The 12,816-nt window shown below is 48.1% G+C and overlaps 1 protein-coding gene across 1 annotated transcript; it reads left to right on the top strand.

Moving 5' to 3' along the window:
• Window positions 1-3,519: 3,519 nt before the first annotated feature.
• TKTL1 (transketolase like 1) lies at window positions 3,520-11,372 on the top strand. The gene is made up of 14 exons (XM_077283666.1): window positions 3,520-3,805; window positions 5,397-5,514; window positions 5,768-5,881; window positions 7,814-7,911; window positions 7,990-8,181; window positions 8,544-8,671; window positions 8,760-8,953; window positions 9,031-9,195; window positions 9,300-9,456; window positions 9,683-9,813; window positions 9,922-10,005; window positions 10,094-10,190; window positions 10,488-10,607; window positions 10,971-11,372. The coding sequence occupies exons 1-14, from the start codon at window positions 3,699-3,701 to the stop codon at window positions 11,141-11,143; spliced, it is 1,878 nt and encodes a 625-aa protein (XP_077139781.1). The 5' UTR covers window positions 3,520-3,698; the 3' UTR covers window positions 11,144-11,372.
• The last annotated feature ends 1,444 nt before the right edge of the window (window positions 11,373-12,816 follow it).

Here is a 12,816-nt window from a genome sequence, read left to right as displayed (position 1 = left end):
TCACCCGAGCGTGCTCAGGAAAACCCGAGCAACGAGTATACTCGCTCATCACTAGTGACTACACATCAGTGTAGGTGACTGGTCACCAGTTAGGTGAGTACACATCTGTGTGGGGTGACTGGTCACCAGTGGGATGAGTACACATCAGTGTGGGGTGACTGGTCACCAGTGGGGTGAGTACACATCTGTGTGAGGTGACTGGTCACCAGTGGGGTGAGTACACATCAGTGTGGGGTGACTGGTCACCAGTGAGGTGAGTACACATCAGTGTGGGGTGACTGGTCACCAGTGAGTACACATCAGTGTGGGGTGACTGGTCACCAGTGGGATGAGTACACATCAGTGTGGGGTGACTGGTCACCAGTGGGATGAGTACACATCAGTGTGCAGTGACTGGTCACCAGTGGGATGAGTACACATCTGTGTGAGGTGACTGGTCACCAGTGGGGTGAGTACACATCATTGTGGGTGACTGGTCACCAGTGAGGTGAGTGCATGTCATTGTGGGGTGACTGGTCACCAGTGGGATGAGTACACATCAGTGTGGGGTGACTGGTCACCAGTAGGATGAGTACACATCAGTGTGGGGTGACTGGTCACCAGTGAGGTGAGTACACATCAGTGTGGGGTGACTGGTCACCAGTGGGATGAGTACACATCAGTGTGGGGTGACTGGTCACCAGTGGGATGAGTACACATCAGTGTGGGTGACTGGTCACCAGTGAGGTGAGTGCATGTCATTGTGGGGTGACTGGTCACCAGTGGGATGAGTACACATCAGTGTGGGGTGACTGGTTACCAGTGGAGTGAGTACACATCTGTGTGAGGTGACTGGTCACCAGTGAGGTGAGTACGCATCAGTGTGGGGTGACTGGTCACCAGTGGGGTGAGTACACATCAGTGTGGGGTGACTGGTCACCAGTGAGGTGAGTACACATCAGTGTGGGGTGACTGGTCACCAGTGGGTTGAGTACACATCAGTGTGGGGTGACTGGTCACCAGTGAGGTGAGTTCACATCAGTGTGGGGTGACTGGTCACCAGTGGGATGAGTACACATCAGTGTGGGGTGACTGGTCACCAGTGGGATGAGTACACATTTCTGTGAGGTGACTGGTCACCAGTGGGGTGAGTACACATCAGTGTGGGTGACTAGTCACCAGTGAGGTGAGTACACATCAGTGTGGGGTGACTGGTCACCAGTGGGATGAGTACACATCAGTGTGGGGTGACTGGTCACCGGTGGGGTGAGTACACATCTGTGTGAGGTGACTGGTCACCAGTGAGGTGACTACACATAAGTGTGGGTGACTGGTCACCAGTGAGGTGAGTACACATCAGTGTGGGGTGACTGGTCACCAGTGAGGTGAGTACATGTCATTGTGGGGTGACTGGTCACCAGTGAGGTGAGTACACATCAGTGTGGGGTGACTGGTCACCAGTGTGGTGAGTACACATCAGTATATGGGGTGACTGGTCACCAGTGGGTGAGTACACATCAGTGTGGGGTGACTGGTCACCAGTGGGGTGAGTACACGTCAGTGTGGGGTGACTGGTCACCAGTGGGATGAGTACACATCAGTGTGGGGTGACTGGTCACCAGTGGGTGAGTACACATCAGTGTGGGGTGACTGGTCACCAGTGGGATGAGTACACATCAGTGTGTGGTGACTGGTCACCAGTGGGGTGAGTACACATCTGTGTGAGGTGACTGGTCACCAGTGGGGTGAGTACACATCAGTGTGGGGTGACTGGTCACCAGTGAGGTGAGTACACATCAGTGTGGGGTGACTGGTCACCAGTGAGGTGAGTACACATCAGTGTGGGGTGACTGGTCACCAGTGGGATGAGTACACATCAGTGTGGGATGACTGGTCACCAGTGAGGTGAGTACACATCAGTGTGGGGTGACTGGTCACCAGTGGGATGAGTACACATCAGTGTGGAGTGACTGGTCACCAGTGGGATCAGTACACATCTGTGTGAGGTGACTGGTCACCAGTGGGATGAGTACACATCAGTGTGGGTGACTGGTCACCAGTGAGGTGAGTGCATGTCATTGTGGGGTGACTGGTCACCAGTGGGATGAGTACACATCAGTGTGGGGTGACTGGTCACCAGTGGGATGAGTACACATCAGTGTGGGGTGACTGGTCACCAGTGGGATGAGTACACATCAGTGTGGGGTGACTGGTCACCAGTGGGATGAGTACACATCAGTGTGGGTGACTGGTCACCAGTGAGGTGAGTGCATGTCATTGTGGGGTGACTGGTCACCAGTGGGATGAGTACACATCAGTGTGGGGTGACTGGTTACCAGTGGAGTGAGTACACATCTGTGTGAGGTGACTGGTCACCAATGAGGTGAGTACGCATCAGTGTGGGGTGACTGGTCACCAGTGGGGTGAGTACACATCAGTGTGGGGTGACTGGTCACCAGTGAGGTGAGTACACATCAGTGTGGGGTGACTGGTCACCAGTGGGTTGAGTACACATCAGTGTGGGGTGACTGGTCACCAGTGAGGTGAGTTCACATCAGTGTGGGGTGACTGGTCACCAGTGGGATGAGTACACATCAGTGTGGGGTGACTGGTCACCAGTGGGATGAGTACACATTTCTGTGAGGTGACTGGTCACCAGTGGGGTGAGTACACATCAGTGTGGGTGACTAGTCACCAGTGAGGTGAGTACACATCAGTGTGGGGTGACTGGTCACCAGTGGGGTGAGTACACATCAGTGTGAGGTGACTGGTCACCAGTGGGGTGAGTACACATCAGTGTGGGTGACTAGTCACCAGTGAGGTGAGTACACATCAGTGTGGGGTGACTGGTCACCAGTGGGATGAGTACACATCAGTGTGGGGTGACTGGTCACCAGTGAGGTGAGTACACATCAGTGTGGGGTGACTGGTCACCAGTGAGGTGAGTACATGTCATTGTGGGGTGACTGGTCACCAGTGAGGTGAGTACACATCAGTGTGGGGTGACTGGTCACCAGTGGGGTGAGTACACGTCAGTGTGGGGTGACTGGTCACCAGTGGGTGAGTACACATCAGTGTGGGGTGACTGGTCACCAGTGGGATGAGTACACATCAGTGTGGGGTGACTGGTCACCGGTGAGGTGAGTACACATAAGTGTGGGTGACTGGTCACCAGTGAGGTGAGTACACATCAGTGTGGGGTGACTGGTCACCAGTGAGGTGAGTACATGTCATTGTGGGGTGACTGGTCACCAGTGGGTGAGTACACATCAGTGTGGGGTGACTGGTCACCAGTGGGGTGAGTACACGTCAGTGTGGGGTGACTGGTCACCAGTGGGTGAGTACACATCAGTGTGGGGTGACTGGTCACCAGTGGGGCGAGTACACCTTAGTGTGGGGTGACTGGTCACCAGTGGGGCGAGTACACCTTAGTGTGGGGTGACTGGTCACCAGTGGGGCGAGTACACCTTAGTGTGGGGTGACTGGTCACCAGTGGGATGAGTACACATCAATGTATGGGGTGACTGGTCACCAGTGGGTGGTGTGTATGGGGTCCCTGGTCCTCCCCCCCCCTCCTCACAGCAGCCCCCTCCCCCTTCAGCTGATCTCACTTCCTCCGTGCAGGGGCTGGGGGCGGCCCCGTATAAGTGCGGCCTCTGGTGTGAGAAGCATTGCCGCTGCACAGGTTGGAGGAGAAGCATCTCGCCGCTATCCCCAGCATGGATACCTACCAGAAGCCCGAGGACAAGGAGCTGCAGGCCCTCAGAGACGTGGCCAACCGGCTGAGGATCCACTCCATCCGGGCAACATGCGCCTCCAACTCCGGGTGAGCCCCCTTCATCTGTGTGCGGGGTCTTTTCATGCGTTATCTCTGGAGGTCCCCCTGCACACGTGCTGGCCTGTATCACACCCCCTGTCTGACCTCCACTTGTGGCGTTGTAGCCCCCCTTCAGCACGTGTCCTGTGCACACATGGGGGCCGCAGCCTCTGCTCCATACTGTTATAGAGCCGCATTGCAAATGTTAACCCCTCATTATCCTCCCCTCCACCCTGCCATTGCATCTTCATGTTAGGATGTGACGAGTTAATGTGTCAGTTCCCGCAGGCCTCTACAGTGTGAAGCAGCAGCTCCTTCTTAAAGGGGCACACCACTCCTGGCAGATCACTGACTACAGACACCAGACTCCTGCCGCACATGGCTTCTTTGTCTGGGTGCCCCCTGGTGTCTATGTGGATGGTTGGGGGGCTTCATTTGACACTGACCCATTGTGACTCTTCACCCCTCCCCCCCACCACCACCACCAGGCTCATCTTAGCTGTGGAGGTCTCTTTAAGTTCCCATGTCGCAGTACAAGGTTAAATATTATCTTCTGTCCTTGGCTTATGGATCAGGTACAGGTTAGGGAATTGGAGAGAAAGTGAGGGGTTTTTCTTTGTGGTATCTGCCTTATTACAGGGCAGAGATTCTAAAATAATGCTGTACACACAAGGGGTCCTCAGGGGGGCTGTGCAGGGTCAAGATGGTGGCTGAGACGTGAGCTTGATATGTGGAGCCTGATGTAGTGTCATCACTGTGAACTCCTAATCTTTATCCCCCCCCAGTAGACGAGCTGTCATCCACACACTGAGTATGATCAGCCAGTCTGAGCGTGCATGTACATGGGGGTGTCTGGCTGCTGGCAGTGTCAGGTGTATGGGCACTGTTATTGTAGCTTTGTCTTGTTGAGTGGCCTCCAATTCCTGGGACATAGCTGTCCGTGTCCCCCCTGTGACGGCTCATTCTGGATCTACGTTCCCTCTTATAACTTTGTGCCTCCAGGAAAAGTTTCCTAGACAGCAGGGATCCTGCTTCTCCCATGTGACTGTATGCTCTGCCAGCTGTCTAGTGGGTGCAGCTAGGGCTGGTGACGCTGCCAAAAAAATGTGTGTAGTTAAATGGCTAAGACACCGGGCCTGTGTATGATCAGCCTAGTCCTATGTGTGGGGGGGCATGAAGACCAGGATTTGGGAACTGTCTTTATTGTGGGTCTGGTACAGGAGTGTGCTTCCACTTATGCACAGGACAGACTGCATGGAAGAAAATGGGGAGGTATAGGTTGCCCACCTGTACATACAAAGTGTAGGACACTGAAGGTTTTTTTTTTTTTTATGCTTTGTCAAAACCCATTGGATGCTGCTCGGAGGATTTTATTTTTTGTGCAAAATGAGTTATAGATCAGTTGGTTAGCGTAAAATATGTTGTCAGAAGTCTCTGCGCTGTGCCAAAGGGATTTAGAAGTTTTCCAACCTCTACCATTGACTTCCAAATCTGACTCCACCAATTTCAGGAGATCCCCCCCCCCCTATAATCAGTGTCGGATGTCATATGGTTATGGATAACTTAGTGACTGTGTAATGTGCTCTGCCCCTTATGACAGGCATCCCACATCCTGCTGCAGCGCTGCCGAAATCCTGTCTGTCCTCTTCTTCAAAGCCATGAAATACGATGCGGCTGACCCCGGCAATTACAATAACGACCGCTTTGTTCTGTCAAAGGTGAGGATGACCGCTCCGTGCCTACTACTGATCACCAGGCATGAGGTGTGGGGCTGGTGCTCCTGTAACTGCTACCTGGTGCAACATCATTGGTGGGCAGTCAGCAGAATGGAGGGGCTGGGGTGCACTAGGTCCCTCTTTATATACAGGCATGTTGGTGCCGGATCTCGGGTACCATGGTGCTGTGGTTTATGCAAGACCGGAGCACTAGCGGCACAACTTCTACAGTTCTCATAGTTTGTCCCTTTTTCAGGGTCACGCTGCACCCATCTTGTACGCAGCCTGGGTAGAAGCTGGTTACATCAAGGAATCGGACCTCCTCAACTTGAGAAAGATTGACTGTGACCTGGAAGGACATCCTACACCGGTATGTAATGGGCACGTCTACACTAATACAAACGTTGGTTATTATTCTGTAAACTTCCAAATTTGTATCATTTAAAATGTGACAATTGTACATGATTTTAGTGTCTCGGGACATAATCCAAAGAAAAAGCAAATAATGTGACCATGCCTCAATAATGACACCACAGCTTGTGATTGGTTACACAGGTAGTGTCACTAGATGAAGTTTAGGCCCTGGCGGCAGACATGTATTTCATATGGCCACCAGAGGCGTAGCTAGGCGGCAGACATGGATTTCATATGGCCACCAGAGGCGTAGCTAGGGGTTTGGTTCAAGGGGCAAAACATCTGAGTGGGCTTCTAACCAGTTATCAGTAGGGCCCTGGGGCAAACCCACCCTCTACACCCCCAGAAGCTATATGCTGGCCATTTTTAAATCCTCTTCTGCACTTATATAGATCAGCAGGGTCATCGCAAACTAACCGTAGTTGCCATCAGACACTTGTCCATGAATGAAGCAAGTCTCTTGGCGTTAGAAAGCTCCGCAGATGGCTTGCTTTATTGCCTTCATCTGTAGGATAACCAACCTTCCCCAGTCCTACCCTTTATCCACTACAACCAACTGACAACATCACCTCTTGAAAAATTGTCCAACAATACATGTAAAAGTCCCTCCAGAAGCAACTAAATGACACCCCCCCCATATTCTACTCTGCTGACGCCACGTCTGGGTAATCCATGCTTTGATTTGGTCTTAAAGGGAACCTGTCACCTGAATTTGGTGGGACCTGTTTTGGGTCATATGGGCGGGGTTTTCGGGTGTTTGATTCACCCTTTCCTTACCCGCTGGCTGCATGCTGGCCGCAATATTGGATTGAAGTTCGTTCATCAAAACAGGTCCCGCCAAATTCAGGTGACAGGTTCCCTTTAACCAGAGAAATGTTGTGCTAGACGAAAGAATCCTGAAGCATAAAGCCACCCCAGACCTGGGTTTGTGGTGGCCATAAACTCCTTTACCAATTTAATTTGTGCACTTGGGGAATGTGAAGGGACAATGGCAGGATGGGCAAATGTGTCCCAGCACCAACCTTATACCTGTTACAGGGAACCAGGGTCTCCCCTAGACAGTAGAGTGGCTGAGCCCGTATACTGGGACATCATTACTGGTCCAGTATCTGACTGTTAAAGGGCCTATCTGGCGTTGCTCGCTTCAGGCAGGATGTCTTGCTAGTGTGTGATCATGGGCAGATAACTTCTAGGAGGAGCATTCGTACTTGTGTATCTCTACATACTACTCTATATTAATATTATAGTTGTATATTTCCTACATGAAGAACCTTGCTATACACCAGAACAAAAAAAGCAACCAGCCACACTAATATGTGGACAGGTCAAGTTTCCCATTCACTTGGCTAGCCGCCACTTTCCATAGAGAAAGCTGATCGCTGGGGATTTCGGAAGTCTGAGCTGTTCACTTCAAGCTGAAAATTGCATGTCAAGATGGTGTCTCTTGGGGAATCTGTCATCTAAAGTCAGTACGGTTGCAGCCAGGTATATGCTCCTAAATGTTTCCGAAAAGAAACTTGCAGCTCCAGCCTGAGACTAGACCTTTCCTAACTCGGCTGCAGGTGGCCAACTGCTCCACCCATGTACATGCGAAGAAAATACGTGGTAGCTTGCAACAGTGCTGGGAAGAGTCAGACTAATGTCACCCTTGGATCTTTAAAATACTAGTGGTTTAGAACTATACCAGTCTGCAAATGTGCACCCTTGCTGATTGTTACTGCCGAACCATCAAATTACTTTTTAAAGAGGCATGGGCTTAACAGTGCGCTTGTCTAACAGGTGTCAACCACCTACTCAATGGGTGGTTGTTGGACTACTCAATAAACCATAAGTGGTCTACAAATTGCTAGTTTGCATGAATGTGACACTTTATCTTTTTAACTACCAGAAACTACCATTTGTGGATGTGGCCACCGGCTCCTTAGGACAAGGCTTGGGGGCATCTTGTGGCATGGCCTACACTGGAAAGCACTTTGACAAAGCCAGGTAAGAATTGTCTGAGGTTTCCTCTGATGCAGTTCACAATGACTTATCTTCTGACTGTCGTATATTATCCCCTCTCAGTTACCGGGTTTACTGTCTGCTGGGTGATGGAGAGTCATCTGAAGGAGCCGTATGGGAAGCCATGGCTTTTGCATCTCATTACAAGTTGGATAATCTGGTAGCCATTTTCGATGTTAATCGTCTGGGACAGAGCGAGGCAGCTCCTCTTCAGCATCAGACTGACGTATATAGGAAGAGATGTGAAGCTTTCGGGTACGTTGCCCCTCTTCTAGCAGACACCTGCTTACTCTAAGTTCACATTTGCGGTCTGCGTCGCCGCATGCGTCATGCGCCCCTATATTTAACATGGGGGCGCATGGACATGCGTCGCACTTGCGTTTTGCGCCGCATGCGGCGCCCGCGTCCGGGCGCAGAGGACGCAGCAAGTTGCATTTTTGCTGCGTCCAAAATCAATGAAAAAAAGGACGCATGCGGCGCAAAACGCAGCGTTGTGCATGCGTTTTGCTGCGTTTTTGTTTGCGTTGTGGTGCTGACGCTGCGGCGCACAACACAAATGTGAACGTAGCGTTACTTGCACATATCGTACGTGTTACAGCCTTCTGATACACTTGCAGGTGGAACACCTATGTTGTAGATGGCCATAGTGTGGAGGAGTTGTGCTGTGCCTTATGGCAAGCTGCCAATGTGAAGGATAAACCCACAGCAATCATTGCAAAAACCTACAAGGGGAAAGGGATTTCTGGTAAGTACCTGGAAGCAATGGCATCGGATGTACTCCCAGGCTTGACGAGGTTTGAGCCAGCGGACTAGGAAATATTTGTTTCTTCAAGGTGTTGAAAATCAAGATAACTGGCACGGGAAGCCGATGCCCAAAGACAAGGTGGAGTCCATCATCAAGGAGATCCAGGATAATATTCAGACTAATAAGAGCCTGACTCCAGCAGCTCCAGTAAAAGATGCTCCTGAAGTTGTCATTGCCGACATTAAGATGCCAACCCCACCAAGCTACAAAGTTGGTGACAAGGTAAAGAGAGGTCTGGTGTAATATAAGAACTGTATCTATGGGTCTCCTGACTATATAAACTCCACCATTCCTTGCAGATCGCAACACGTAAAGCATATGGGCTAGCACTTGCTAAACTCGGCCACGCAAATAACAGAGTTGTTGCTCTTGATGGTGACACCAAAAACTCCACTTTCTCTGATATCTTCAAGAATGAACATCCTGACCGTTTCATTGAGTGCTTCATTGCTGAACAGAACATGGTAAGTTGTCTTTAATGGGTAGAGCTATAAATTGGCTGTAAAAATAAGCAGTTTACGTCCTAATTATAAAAAAAAAACAAAAAAAAAAAACTTTTATCTTCCAGGTGAGTGTGGCTATGGGCTGTGCTACCCGCAATCGCACTGTTGCTTTTGCCAGCACTTTTGCCGCTTTCCTTAGTAGAGCTTACGATCATATTCGTATGGGTGCTATATCTCAATCCAACGTGAACCTTTGTGGCTCCCACTGTGGTGTTTCAATAGGTGAGTGACCATAACCTTGTACACTTTTTTTTTTTTTTTTTAACACTTAAAGGAGCTAGTCTCTCTGCACACATCTACACTGTGACACATCTGATGCCTGACACACCTGATCCATGCACTATCTGCAAGAATCGGACATACGAGGGGCAGATCTATCCCTTTTAATAATTCAGTGATCTTCCATTATGTCGCACCACACATGGTTCACCCGTTTACTGTGTTTCAGGTGAGGACGGACCCTCTCAGATGGCTTTGGAAGATCTTGCCATGTTCCGTGCTATTCCTTCCTGTACAATCTTCTACCCCAGTGATGGTGTCTCCACAGAATATGCCGTCACATTAGCAGCTAACACCCCAGTAAGTGTTACCCTCTCACCTCAATTTGCACTTCATGTTCCCCCCCCCCCCTGGAATAAGTGGCTCTTTACATGTGCTGTAGTAACTTCTCATCACTTTACACTGTAGGGCATCTGTTTCATTCGCACCAGCCGTCCAGACACCGCAATAATCTATTCTGCAGAAGAAAAGTTTGAAATTGGTCAAGCAAAGGTAAAAAAATAAAATGCACAAAGTCCTGGTGTCTCACTCCATAGCCCTCTTATCTTTTAGGCACCACTTTATTTTCCTCTTCATACAGGTCGTCCGTCAAAGTGAAACGGACAGGGTCACGGTTATTGGTGCTGGCGTCACCTTGCACGAGGCTCTGGCGGCAGCAGATGAGCTCGCCAAACAAGGTGAGACTTTGTGTGTGTGTGTATATATATATATATATATATATATATATATATATATATATTTTTTATGCATCCATGCAGTGCACAAATTGTTGCTGCCATAACAACCCCCCCCAGCCCTTGAGTCATGGAATGTTAATTGCGTCACTGGTTTCAATACTTTGATTGGCAGTATAACTTGGCGCACTGTCAACCTCCAACTACTCTGATGGGGAAACCACAACTCCCAGCATGCTCAACTCTGGCATGAATAGTGATGGCTTAATGGGCACTGACTGATGCGTCTGTTCTCCTTAGGTATTAACATCCGTGTGATCGATCCTTTTACCATTAAACCTCTGGACGCAGCGACCATTATATCAAGCGGTAGAGCTACTGGCGGACATATAATCACCGTGGAGGATCACTACAAAGAAGGTAATGGGCTGTGAAGTGCTTTCCTAAAGCTGATCCGTCCTGTTAAGCCATGCAGACTTGCTTGGAAAGGGAGTGGTTCTCCCCTCTTGGACCTGATCAGATTAAAGGGGGTTCAGCCACACGTAGGGTGCACAAAGTGTCTCTGCGTAAATATACATTTTGTGATTGAATTATAAAATGGTCCTTCACAGTTCTAGCCAGTAGATGGCACTATTGCCACACATGTTCTGCAGGACCAGTGCTGTAGTTCCACCCTGCACACTCTACATCAGCCTGCAGCACTGCCCACTAGGAACTGGCACAGCACCTTAATATTCTATATTAAATGGCCTTACCTCTATCCCTAATCTCTCCTTACTCCAGGTGGTATAGGGGATGCTGTGGCCGCAGCTGTTGCAGGAGAACCTGGATTCGTTATTCAGAGCCTTGCCGTTAAGGGTGTACCTCGCAGCGGGAAACCTACAGAGCTGTTAGAAATGTTCGGCATCAGCGCAAAATGTATTGTGGAAGGTGTAAAAGCCACGTTTGCAAATTAATCAGATCAAGTTGTCTGCCATAGAAAAGCACTTCTGTGTAAAGCACTGTCTAATACTAGCCCGTGTCACTGGCCTCCACATAACATGTCGGCTACCTCAGTGTATACATGTTTAACAGTTCTGACATTTCCATACGCCACGTGGCACGAGCTGGCTTCTACAGCTCTTCAACAATTCCATGTCTGTTTATCCTCTACTGTGCACTTAATAAAGCAAAAACTCATCTAAATGTTCTACTGTGATTTATCAAAGCTAAAATTGTCTGAGTCAAATAAGTTTCTGTAATGTTGGGTTATCAGATCAACACTTGTATTCGGTGCTACTACAATCTGTCCACCACCGATGGTCAGGCCTGAGTGTTCTGGACAATGAATCAATAACTCTTGCTGAGACCTTCTGGATTAACATTGTGGAGTTTACTTGACACATGTCACTTGCCACATATGCTCTCAAAGGAGTGGGGGAAAAGGCAGTGTGTCCCTCCCCAATTTGTCAACTTGACTCATAATTGAATGTTGGGTCTCTAAACTCCTATACTAAAAAAAAAAAAATAAAAAAAAAAAATGGTGCAGATAGGGAGGACATTTACTGACTAGCTCTCATTCAAAGGGAACCCGTGATTAAATTTAATGTTAATCCACTAAAATCATGTTTATTAATTGTAGTTGTTTAAAAACCATGGTAAGGGGAAAATTCACGGTTATATTACAAATAGGACGCTGTTACAAAGAAATACTTGTAAATAGCACTAAAAAACAGCCCATTTACTGAAGTGATAACAAGGAATGTACAAAATTATGTGAAAAAACATGTAAAAAGTTGTAAACTATGAGCAAAAAAGAAATAAAATTTAGATAACTCACTATTAAATTCAAGTGTAAAAGTGCTAAAGTGCAATAGAACGTGCTAGCATATAAGGAGATTGGTATTCTAACCACAAATGCCAAATGGTATACGCTGGGTATAAATAGTAACAGTAGTTCAATACTTATAAGAGATGAGTGAAACTTACTAAATAAACTGTGTAACCCAGGGCTCCAAGACAGCGTCCTCCCCAACACGCGTTTCGGCACTATTGCCTTAGTCAGGAAGGCAATAGCGCCGAAACGCACGTTGGGGAGGACACTGTCTTGGAGCCCTGGGTTATACAGTTTATTTAGTAAGTTTCACTCATCTCTTATAAGTATTGAACTACTGTTACTATTTATACCCAGCGTATACCATTTGGCATTTGTGGTTAGAATACCAATCTCCTTATATGCTAGCACATTTATATGCCCTCTGTTCTATTGCACTTTAGCACTTTTACACTTGAATTTAATAGTGAGTTATCTAAATTATTTTTTTTTTTTTTTGCTCTTAATAGTTTACAACTTTTTACATGTTTTTTCACAATTTTGTACGTTCCTTGTTAGCACTAAAACAGTCCATTTACTGAAAAGTGATATTTATAAGTGTTTCTTTGTAACAGCATCCTAGTTGTAATATAACCGTGAATTTTCCCCTTACCATGGTTTTTAAACAACTACAATTAATAAACATGATTTTAGTGGATTAATGGTCGTTTTCTTAGTGTGTTTTTTCTGTGGTGTTTCACGACTATCCACGTCCTTATTTATTGGTCCAAACTCACGGTTAGCATTTTATATATTTATAACATTACTAGTCATAAA

This window comes from Ranitomeya variabilis, chromosome 2 (genome assembly GCF_051348905.1).
Source record: "Ranitomeya variabilis isolate aRanVar5 chromosome 2, aRanVar5.hap1, whole genome shotgun sequence".
Classification (NCBI taxonomy): domain Eukaryota; kingdom Metazoa; phylum Chordata; class Amphibia; order Anura; family Dendrobatidae; genus Ranitomeya; species Ranitomeya variabilis.
This window is presented reverse-complemented; position numbering and strand designations above follow the sequence as displayed.

Coding starts and splice junctions, on each gene's coding strand:
- TKTL1 (XM_077283666.1), top strand. CDS start 3,699: ATGGATACCTACCAGAAGCCCGAGGACAAGGAGCTGCAGGCCCTCAGA. Junction 8,672..8,759: donor CAAGGGGAAAGGGATTTCTG/GTAAGTACCTGG, acceptor TGTTTCTTCAAG/GTGTTGAAAATCAAGATAAC. Junction 9,457..9,682: donor CCACTGTGGTGTTTCAATAG/GTGAGTGACCAT, acceptor ACTGTGTTTCAG/GTGAGGACGGACCCTCTCAG.